The 10,958-nt window shown below is 39.7% G+C and overlaps 2 protein-coding genes across 2 annotated transcripts; both read right to left on the bottom strand.

The window, feature by feature from the left end:
* Window positions 1-2,277: 2,277 nt before the first annotated feature.
* Window positions 2,278-3,820, bottom strand: LOC122080269 (vignain-like). Its single transcript, XM_042647217.1, has 4 exons — window positions 3,360-3,820; window positions 3,005-3,243; window positions 2,782-2,919; window positions 2,278-2,686 (listed from the first exon to the last, which is right to left on the bottom strand). Exons 1-4 carry the CDS (start codon window positions 3,808-3,810, stop codon window positions 2,423-2,425), a joined length of 1,092 nt encoding a protein of 363 aa, XP_042503151.1. The 5' UTR covers window positions 3,811-3,820; the 3' UTR covers window positions 2,278-2,422.
* Window positions 3,821-7,002: 3,182 nt separating this feature from the next.
* LOC122080244 (vignain-like) lies at window positions 7,003-8,703 on the bottom strand. Its single transcript, XM_042647182.1, has 4 exons — window positions 8,220-8,703; window positions 7,741-7,976; window positions 7,475-7,615; window positions 7,003-7,377 (listed from the first exon to the last, which is right to left on the bottom strand). Exons 1-4 carry the CDS (start codon window positions 8,677-8,679, stop codon window positions 7,114-7,116), a joined length of 1,101 nt encoding a protein of 366 aa, XP_042503116.1. The 5' UTR covers window positions 8,680-8,703; the 3' UTR covers window positions 7,003-7,113.
* Between the last annotated feature and the right edge of the window lie 2,255 nt (window positions 8,704-10,958).

The raw sequence follows: 10,958 nt of genomic DNA, 5'->3' as shown, positions 1-10,958 counted from the left end.
AGAGGGAAGAGGGTTTCCTACATTGCAAGTGTAGGAAGGAATTGAATTTGTACGCCATATCAATGGTTATCTTGAAAAAATGGGGCCTGTATTAGGAGAGAAAATATTAAAAATACCTATGTTTTAGGGAAATTGCATTTTGACAGCCTACGGAAGTTTTTCCCATAATGGAGATACAGTGATTGCTTCTATTTGGCTCCATTAGTGTGAGATGTGTTGTTCTGAGAGTATGAGAAAGGGGTGTCACAGAGTCGGTTCCAATTGGTTTCAATTGATTAGAACCGATTTTATGCATGTATCGGCTCAGATAGAAGTCAAATCATTAAAGTGATATTGGCGTTTGGTTGGTTTTAGTTTTGGTCTAATTCGGTTTTAGGATTTTATTGGGTTGTATTGGCGGGCACTAATCAGTCCATTATTGTTTGTTACCGATTCGATTTGATTTTTCATATCTATAAAAATATAGAAGAAGGGATAGGCACACCGCCCCGTATGTGATAAACTAATGGGTAGCACTAATGGAGGCACAAAATGAGGTATTGAAAAGAGGGGTAAGAGGGTCATTTCATAGGAGAGAGAGAGAGGGGAGAGAGAGCTCTTTTTCGGTTATAGATTAGGTCCTATTATGCCACACAAAATGGCCTGTGGTGACTGCTCGATGGAGCCGTTGCCCCAGTCTGCACAAAAAACTTTGAAATCTATAAGCCAGTCGTTAGGTTAGTAGTTGGGGGCTGTGTTAGTGAGGGGCTGCAAGCAAGTGGAGTCCAATAGTTAGGGGAAGAGTGAAGAGGCAAGTAGCGTGTTAGGAGTTATAGAAACAAAAAAAGCCCAGCTCTACCATAGATTAGGCTTGTAGTCAGACGAGCTAAGCCGCAAGAAGTCTACTCATCCCTGTGTCTTTCCGTTTGCTAGAATAGCCGCCAACTTTGATTATCCAAATGAGGATTTGGTGTCGTCCTATAACACTTTTTTTCATCTTGACATATCCATCAATCGTCGTTCAAATATGGAGAGGATGTGGTGGTAAACCCGTAGCTTTGTCTAGAGTTGGGTGTCTAGCCATGTAGGAATACTCACCTTAGCCACTAGAGTGACCCCACCCCCATTTGTGTGTGTGTGTGTGTGTGTGTGTGTGAGAGAGAGAGAGAGAGAGAGAGAGAGAGAGAGAGAGAGAGAATGGGTGCTAGCTTACGGTTCACCGGTGAGTGCAGCCAGTGTTTTCCCAAAATGAAAATCATGCAGACTAATATTTTTGAGAAAAAAAAATAGAATTTGTCCAAAAGCAAGGCCTACGTAAGAACTCCCATGTGTCCATATCTCTCCTCCCAATGTGAAAATAAACCTTTACTCCAAAATATTTTGACGACCAAAAAAAAAAGAAGATAAGAAATTCTCACGTAAGCTGCGCTTCCAAACAGAGAACCACTTTTCAACATGTTTATATGTTTTTTTAGTTTTTGTGTTGTTCTTTTGTCCTTCAACCAAGAATATCCATGCCAAATCACTAGGGGGAATGAGGGCAAAGTATTGATCAACTCAGTTTGTGGACAACCCTGTTATTCATTAGGGCTGGCAATAAACCAAAAACTAATTCCGTAAAATCCATTCTCAAGTTTGGTGGTATAAATTCAAGTTTGGGACAACATTTTAACCCTTCAAAAGAGGTCCAAAAACACTTGCATTTATGGATTGGGCTCAATCTCACTATCATTCTTGGTTGTAACTCAACCTGATACTGAGGCCCAAGCCCTGCAGTGTAAACGAGTATGCAAAATGGTGTAGTACATGGTAGACCATATAATTGAAACACGGGTAGTGATTGTATGGGTCAATGGAGAAAGTTTTCCACCATACTCCCAGGGTAAAGAGAATCTCTTAATCCAAGGTGATTTGTCACAATGATTGAACTCCTCAAATAGTAGTGAATGTCGTCATCAGCTCCTGCCCCTTATTTCTGAATTTCTGAGGTACCTTTTGTTAACTCGATCAGAGGGTTAGATCCCGTGGATTAAGAGGTTCTCTCTACACGATTGGTGAAGAGTGAAACCTTATGCCAAACCCAAAGGGTGCTACCTCATCAAAAACTTCATAAGGGTTTTGAGTGACCTAGGGTTTTTGGGTGTGCCATGGCCTAATCTCCACGTAAGTTTATATTGTGTTTGGGCAAGATGGCAACAACCGTGAGGGTTTATATCATAATTATTAACTTAAACACTGGATCTTATGAATTTTGATTGCTTGCCTTAACCCTTCTCTTGATCATTATGAAACCAACAATTAAAAGAAAATTGCCATTCAATTCACAGCTGCTTATAGATGTTGATACAATATTTTATTCCATTCTCTGAGAGATACAAGAAATTCCATTATTAGCCTAATGCCTAACCACAAAAACTTCAAAGAAAAATGTCACAAATTCTCCTCAGAGCTCGTCCTTGAGAGGGGAAACCGGCTTGGCATCCCTATTAGGGGAGTTTTTGATGGGATAAGCAGCTTCCATGGCTATACCACATCGTCCTCCTTGGGCTTTTATTCCACGTTGGATTCTAATGTAACCCTGCTCTCCCCAATCTGTGCCCCATGAGTTCTTCACTATCCAGTACTTGGTCCCATCCACAGTTGTTCCATACCCCACAGCTGCAACTCCGTGATCCAATTCTGTCCCACAGGGTCCAAAGAATACTCCCTGTTCATCATCCATCATCACCCACAAAGCAATTAAAAGATCAGTTCATGACCCATCTTAATTTCAAGTTTTATTAATTTCTCATCATCACTTACCTCTGAGTAGAACTGGAAAGCTGCACCACCAGCATCAATGGCAACAGAAACAGGTTGGTTTGCAACAGCTTTCATCAAGGAAATCTCGGAAGGAGGCACGTTCTCATGCCCATCAATTGTCACCAAAGGAGCATTCACCTGCAAGATCTTACTTCTTAGTACTCTATAATAATCTCACCAGTAGATCATGAGTGAGTTCATATTTTATGATCTATATATATACCTTGGATACAGCACAAGTCGTATTTGTAGCTGTGTAGGGATAACTCTCCTCTGTAGTGATCCCTCCAACCTTCTTGATGTACTCGAACGCCCGATCCATGTAACCTCCATTACAGCCTTGGTTACCATCGCCTATATCGCAATCCACCAGTTGCTGCTCAGACAATGACAGCAGCTTCTTTGTTTTGATTTGGTTTATGCCCTCAACAGCAACTACAGTTGAAAATGTCCAGCAACTTCCTGCAACACAAATATCAAACATGTTTCCACGTCAGATCTAACATGAGTAGTCCAGACTTATAAGTACTGGAACACCCTCTCCATAAATAATCGTTCTTAGTTTATTGTTGACTTACCACATTGGCCTTGGTTCTTGATAGGGGTGACAGCTCCTTTCTGTCTCCAATCAATGGAAGCAGGGACCTTATCGAACTTCTCGTACATGAACCCACCAGTGCCGGAAGTCCCTCTCATCATGCTGTGGTGTTTCACCTTGGAGCTTGCAAAAAGATTCCTGAACTCATGGTTGGTCAGGTCTCCAAACTTGTTGAGCTTCAACTTGTAAGGATGATCTTTCTTGTTGAATTCATGAATGAACTTGACATTCACTTTGAACACATTGAAACGCTTTGGCTTCTCTGAGAGATCTCTAGAAACCGTGTGATGATGACTCCACCTCTCGAACAAGTTCCAGAGACTATCTTCAGTCTCCAGATCTTTTTCATGGAAATCGAAGCTCTGGGATATTCCCAGAAGCAGAGAAAATGAGAAAGCAAGAAGAACAACAAGAACAACCTTCTTCTCCATTGCAATTGGATTCAAGCTTTGATGGGAACTTAGGAATCATGAAGCTGGTTTATATAGAAGAAGCACGAGAGGAAAACCACCTCGTATTCTCCTCCAATCAAATCCATTATTGAAGCTGTTCGGGTTTGAACTGATAGACCCAAGCAAGTAGTTGGAAACTTGGAATCGACAGATCTGTAACCCATTCTTGAATTTTTTAAAAACCCTACTTCTATACTGATCACGTGACAAATTGTATTTTCTATACTCCCATGTATATTGTATTTTATATATATATATATATATATATATATATCTCTGCATGCCCACCAACCATCATGTTGCGCTACTGCCAAAGTGGACTTATATTATTTTTACCGAAAAACATGTGGACTTACATTATCTCTAAGAATATTTTTTCGTAATGAGTATTTTTTTTTTTCATGAGAATGTATTACACATGGGTTCCGAATTACAAGCATTAAAATTTCAAGGAGTGGAAAAGGTCATTTGGTCCTACATGTTAAGGACTGACCCTTCCAAGTAAGGGAATCAGTCTAGCCACTTTCTTCTTTTGGAATAAAATCGAAACTGCATGACTTTACATAGGGTGCAATATGCATAGAGGAAAATGTCGTAAGATCGGGAAATGCAATAAGAGGCTTGCGCGTATAATCTCGAAACACAAAAGTGTAGAGGACACACATTTGTTGTGCTAGAAAGCTCCTCCAATTATAGAGTGGAATTTAGCCATAATGTCATACATGTTTTCGACATGACCTTCTTTTCTAGGGAGTCAGCAATAGTATTGTATATTGATTACCCCCTAGGAATACAATAAAATAAAAAAATATTTACATGGTTCCTATTTGAATAAGAAGAAATACAATTTGATCTCCCTAGGAATAAGAGGAAATTCTAATTGAAGAAGAATAAATATTACAAGCCTGAACACGATCGGGTAACATTCTTTTTCCCTAGAATAGAAGTTGATCTAATTTAAGCACAACTCGTTAACTCGACTAATTGTGATAAATCCAAACTAATCTTAACCTAATAAAAATAGTAAAAGTAGGTGACTTCTCTCCATGTTTATTTTGTTAATTGATTTGTTGTTTTGGGACGCAAGGGGTGTGGGTAGCACACCAATCACCAAACTTTTGTAAATCTAGGGGTGTCAATCGGTTGGGCCTAATTAGGTTGCCCACTTTGGATAGTGATTGGCATGTTTAAGTATTGGACCTCATATGCTAGGCATGGTCCTATTTATAAATAGTCGGTACCGGTCCTTAATCAATCTATCAATAATCAAGTTAAACGGTCTTAAACTAGCTAGTTATCTCTAAATGGGCTTTAATTGGGCTATAAAAAAGCTCTAATCAAGCTCAGTAAAAGGACTCTAATCGGACTTTAAGCATGTCAAGCTAGTAATCGATCGATCCCAGTTGGACACCAGTTGGATTGCACCCTTGCACCAGAAATGATCAATTATAAATGAGACGGGCTTGAGCCCGACAAGTTTATTTATTAGGTCAAGCCTAAAATTGACACTCTTATGTAAAACTATAATTACTGCACATTTCCTTGTGTAAACAGTAGTTATTGCTTCCAACCACCCCCCCTCCCCACCAAAAAAAGAAAAAGTAGTTACTGCATTAATGGAAGATAAAGTTGCTTTGGTTGTTTAAGGTCGAATTATAATCTCATGATTCATCATATGCCATGTAGTCATATATTTATCCAAAAAAAAAAAAAAAAAAAGAAAGTGTGGTCACACTGTAAAAACATCCTCTGCAGTGAGTGTAGTGATACAGTGAGCATCGGATGGTCGAGAGGAACTCGGGACGCGTGCCCAGATGCTCTCAATCATCCAATGCTCACAACACACCGCATTCACTGCAGAGAATAATCACTCGGTCATATTAGCCATGAGAATTGCCTTAAAAGCGGTTAGGTTTCAAGCTACCTAGAACCCAACATAAACTAAAAGGAAAAAAGAATGCTACGTGTAGGGGTACAAGTTTCGCCTTGTTGGTTCGAGCTTGCCTTGATCCACACCGAGTTCAAATAAGGCCCGAGTTGAGATACCTTGGCCAAGGCAAGTTAGAGCTGGGGATTTTTGGCCTTTAAGTAAGGGTCTGGCCCCGGCTAGGGTTGAGGCCTCAGGTTGAGCCTAGCCTAGTCCAGGTGCTGTCTTCTTCTTCTTTTCCATAGCCCAGCCCAACCCTTAGGGTGGATCAAGGTTGGATTTTTCAGGCTTGGGCCAGCTAAGAGGACTTAGGTTTGGGTTGGGGTTTCAAAATTCTAGCCGAACCCGACCTTATTGCTGCCTTAATTGTAGGACTCTTGCACATAGATACAAGAGCATGCAAAATTACCGCCTCACTTTGTGTAATAAAAAATACTCCATCCATGTTGATGCCCTCGTATGTGCTCTCATTGGCCTTGTGCTGGTGTAGGGGCAGTGCGAGCAAGCAACAATCTCTTGCCCAATAGATAGAGGGATCGAGTACACTCCCAAGTTGCGTAGTGTATACTAGCACCTCCTTGTGTCGAACTCTTTCTCCCCTCCAATGACATGACATACTGAGAGAGGAGAGAGATAGACCTCCCTGTGTATAACTTTCTCCTCCTTCCTGTGATGGACATATATCTACCCCTCTTGTGGGAGGAGATATAGATATAGGGAGGTGCTAGCATAGCTTACTTAGATTGGCAATATTCATTTCCCCACATAGAATAAAAGGAAAATCTTCTTTAATTAAGCTGTTGGGTAGGGTACACTAGCACCTATCTCTCTTCTCGTAACATAAAATGTTCTCACTTATCTCTAACGCACAATACCATTATACAACATCCATAAGTGAGCTTCTCTATGCTGCTTGTTTAGAGAACCTTGGCCTCTCCGTAAAATAAAATAGGGAAAAATAATGCTCCTTGGTCTCATGGCCCCTATGCCAACAAGGGAGCCAATGAGGGGACGCACATGGGCATCAACAAAGCATGGGTTAATTGTATTTCATAGAGATGGGGACATCATTTCACCGCCCTCTATACCTAGGTGCAAGGCCGCATGACCGGGGCAAGAGTATTATTTTCATCCAATTATTAACATAAACACTGGATCGAGTTTTGATTGCTTGCATTCATCCTTTTCTTGATCATTATGAACCAATGATGGATTAAAAGAAAATTGTCATTCACAGCCGCTTATAGATATTGATCCAAATTTTATTTCATTCTCTGAGAGATACAAGAGATTCCATAATTAACCTAAGGCCTAAGCACAAAACCTTTAAAGAAAAATGTCGTTAGTCCTCCTCATCAGAGCTCGTCATTGAGAGGAGAGGCTGGCTTGGCATCACTATTAGGGGTGATTTTGATGGGATAAGAAGCTTCCATGGCTATACCACACAGTCCTCCTTTGGTAGGTACTCTACGCTTCATTCTAATGTAACCTTGTTCTCCCCAATCTGCTCCCCATGAGTTCTTCACAGTCCAGTACTTGGTCCCATCAACAGTTTTTCCATATCCCACAATTGCCACTCCATGATCTAGCTCTGTCCCGCAGGGTCCAACGAACACGCCCTGTTCATCAATCATTGTAGATATAATATAATTAGATTAAAAAAACCTATAAATTCCTTCCTCTTCTCTCTTTAGTTTCAGATGATTAATTACTTACTTCTGAGTAGAACTGGAAGGGATAACCACTAGCTTCAATGGCAACGGATACAGGTTGGTTTGCGACTGCTTGCATCAAGGCATTCTCGTCATTCGCGGGCACATTCCCATGCCCATCAATTGTCACCATTGGAGAATTCTCCTGCAAAGTCAGCCATTTAGCCCAGTTTACTTAGATGTTATAATTTTCTTTTTTGGATTCTGGAATAACTCATAGTTAAAAGTTAGGCGTTAAGGAGAGGGTGTTCAAATCCTTATATAGATTACCTTTGAGATATCACACAATTTATCTTGGGCAACGTAGGGATAATTTATTTCTGTAGTGATTCCTCCATTCCTCTTTATGTACTCGAACGCGTGATCCATGAGTCCTCCATTACAACCCTGGTTCTCCCCAGTGTCGCAGTCGATCAGCTGCTGCTCAGATAAGGATACCAGGTTCTTGGTTTTGATTTGGTTTATGCCCTCAACAGCTACGACAGTGGAAAAAGCCCAGCAACTACCTATGATAGGGCATCAAACATCAAACTATGTTAGAATTCAAGTAGAAAATCTAAAGTACCTATAAGTCTCCACATCAAGATACTCACATCGACGTGAGAATATTACTTTCACCTTTCACATGGAACCCAGATCATTATCACTTTAATAGATAGATAATAAAGTGAAACCTAGGAACTCATCTACCAAAAAGAAAAAAAAAAAACCCTATGGTCATCACTTCAATGGTATTTTTAAATTCTTACCGCATTGGCCTTGGTTCTTGACAGGGGTGACAGCACCTTTGGTCCTCCAATCGATGGAAGGAGGGGTCTTTTCGAAGTTCTCATAGATGAAGCCACCAGTCGCTCGTGAAGGGCCTCGAAGCATGCTGTGATGCTTCACTTTGGAGCCTGCATAGGTGCTCCTGAACTCTTGGTTGGTAAGGTCTCCAAACTTGTTTAGCTTCAACTTGTAAGGATGATCCTTCTTGTTAAATTCATGAATGAAATTAACGTTCTCTTTGAACACATTGAAACGCTTTAGCTTCTCTGAGAGATCTCGAGAAACAGTGTGATGACTCCTCCACCTCTCGTACAAGTTCCAGAGACTATCTTCTGTCTCCAGATCCTTTTCATGGAAATCGAAGCTCTGGGCTAAGCCCAGAAGTAAAGTAAACGATAAAGCAACAAGAACAACAACAGAAACCTTCTTCTTCATTGCCATTGATTTCAAGCTTTGATGGGAACTTAGGATCATGAAGGCTGGTTTATATAGAAGAAGCACGAGGAGGAAACCTCATCGTATTCTCCTCCAATCACATTAACTATTAAAGGATAAATAAGCATATGCAGTATTAGGGCATGGGAAGAAGTATTAATTAATAAACAAGTTGAGCTGTTCAAGTTTGAAGAACTGATAGACCTAAGCAAGTACTCAATGAGATTAATTTGTCCCAGCACCATCTAACATCCCACGTGATAGATATACATGCTATGCAATAAATCAATTATAAATAAATAAATAAATAACAAAAGAAAAAGAGCTTTGGTTCTCTATTTACCCCTTTGAATTGCGGTGATCAATCAGCAGCACCCACGAGTCCTAGGGGTCATTTATCATTGGTGATTTTTTATTCCTAAGATCCATTGGCTTAATAGGCTGATTTTTTATTTACCCCTTTGAATTGTGATGCTTCAACCAGATCAATAGGCGATAGTGGGAATGTCAAGATTAGAATCCATAATCAATCGATTCGATCGGTGATGGGTTGAAGACATTTTTACCACTAGACTACCAACCCTATTGGCTATTAAAAACCCTAATTTACATTAAACAGAGATGCTTCACAAATATCAAAACCAAAAGGTATAAAATTGAATTTCCCGTGGTTCTAGCTTTTTCTTTTTATTTGGAGGGGCGGTTGGGGACTTCTTCTCTCTCTAAATGAAGTGATAAGCTTCAGATAGAGAGAGATTCGAAAACCACGGGAGGGAGAGATTGATTTTCCTTTTTTTTCTTTTCGAAAAAATCCATGGGTTCTAAAAATGGTTTTAGGTATAGTATATTAAACTGAACCTATCTGACAAATGAACAAGAAAGAATCGGAATCTTTTATTTTTCAATTCATTATGGATCTTAGATCACCTCAAGTGATAATCTAAATCAATCTAGCTGATTTTCAGAAACCAAGTATGTTTTCAAATGTTTCATCAAAGAATGTGGTGCCTAAGATAATATGCTTCACAAGTATTGTTTTGCACAATCCCTCCTTAAAGCCGCCATTGTAGGTTGGAGGTTCATACCATATTAGAACCTGGTGGAACCGTAGGACTTTAATCAAGATATGTTGATTTATTATTATTATTATTATTATTATTATTTTCTCATTTGTTGATTATACCATGAGAACATGTTGATATATTTAGAAAAAAAAAATGGTCATATACTCAAAAAAAAAAAATTAAGAAAAAAGATTATATGGGAGAGTGTAACTCTTACACTCAAACATATAGGGAAGCAAAATGATTGACATACTCCCTATAAAATAGAAAATAACATTTCTATCAATACTTTTTTGTACATTGTTATTGATTCTTTCATATACATAAAAATTACATTCCCCCATAAAAAATATTTTTCTAACCAATAATTTAGATCCTAATTAAAAGCATTACACTGAAGCAAAGAATACATTTATATTTGTATAGATTCTTCTTTTTTTTTTTTTTTTTGCTAAAAGGTCATTTTATTAAAAGAGAACAAAGCAAAACAAAGAGAAATACAAAAGGGCAGGCCGATCCCACTAAACCCACTTGCAACCTCCACCTTCGGCATGGCCATCAGCAGAGGGAACAAGCAAAGGGCTTAGCCAAATCGAAAACGGTGCCTGTCCAACGCATCAGAAGCTAACTCATCAACTACATGTCTCGGGAACTCCACTGAGAATTCTGAAGTACAAGATTTAGATGCTTTCCTAGCCAGAAAATCAGCGACTACATTAGCTTCACGAAAACAGTGAGTGATCTTCCATTGCACCAACTCCAAAAAGGAAATAACAGATCTCCATTTCTGCAGGGCAAACCATGGAATCTCCCTTCTCTGAACTGCTGAGACCACGGACGCTGAGTCTGACTCAATCCAAACACCCCTAGCATGATAGTGTCTAGCTAGCAGAATACCCTCCAAGACTGCCTCAAATTCAGCTTCATATATTTGTTTGACTCCCAGAAAAATGCTAAAAGAGTCAATTACCTTGCCTTTATCATCCCGTAAGACACCACCCGCACCTGCATTACCTGGGTTACCAAGCGAACTTCCATCCACATTGATCTTCATCCACGCCCTGGAAGGCTTACACCAGTGCACCTCTAGAGGTGAAGGGGAAGTTGGATTTCTAATACTTAAACCTATCTTCCTGCAGGTCATCAAGTCTGAAATCGAACGAACTTCTTCACTTGATCCATCACAGCAAAGCTGAACCTCTTGCCTTATACTTTGAAAGA

The sequence above is a fragment of the Macadamia integrifolia genome, chromosome 5, assembly GCF_013358625.1.
Source record: "Macadamia integrifolia cultivar HAES 741 chromosome 5, SCU_Mint_v3, whole genome shotgun sequence".
NCBI classification, from domain to species: domain Eukaryota; kingdom Viridiplantae; phylum Streptophyta; class Magnoliopsida; order Proteales; family Proteaceae; genus Macadamia; species Macadamia integrifolia.
Note: the sequence above shows the minus strand (reverse complement) of the source record. Positions and strands in the feature narration are given on the sequence as shown.

Coding starts and splice junctions, on each gene's coding strand:
- LOC122080269 (XM_042647217.1), bottom strand. CDS start 3,810: ATGGAGAAGAAGGTTGTTCTTGTTGTTCTTCTTGCTTTCTCATTTTCT. Junction 2,920..3,004: donor CGACTTGTGCTGTATCCAAG/GTATATATATAG, acceptor AAGATCTTGCAG/GTGAATGCTCCTTTGGTGAC. Junction 2,687..2,781: donor CTTTCCAGTTCTACTCAGAG/GTAAGTGATGAT, acceptor GATGATGAACAG/GGAGTATTCTTTGGACCCTG.
- LOC122080244 (XM_042647182.1), bottom strand. CDS start 8,679: ATGGCAATGAAGAAGAAGGTTTCTGTTGTTGTTCTTGTTGCTTTATCG. Junction 7,977..8,219: donor CAAGAACCAAGGCCAATGCG/GTAAGAATTTAA, acceptor GCCCTATCATAG/GTAGTTGCTGGGCTTTTTCC. Junction 7,378..7,474: donor CCTTCCAGTTCTACTCAGAA/GTAAGTAATTAA, acceptor ATTGATGAACAG/GGCGTGTTCGTTGGACCCTG.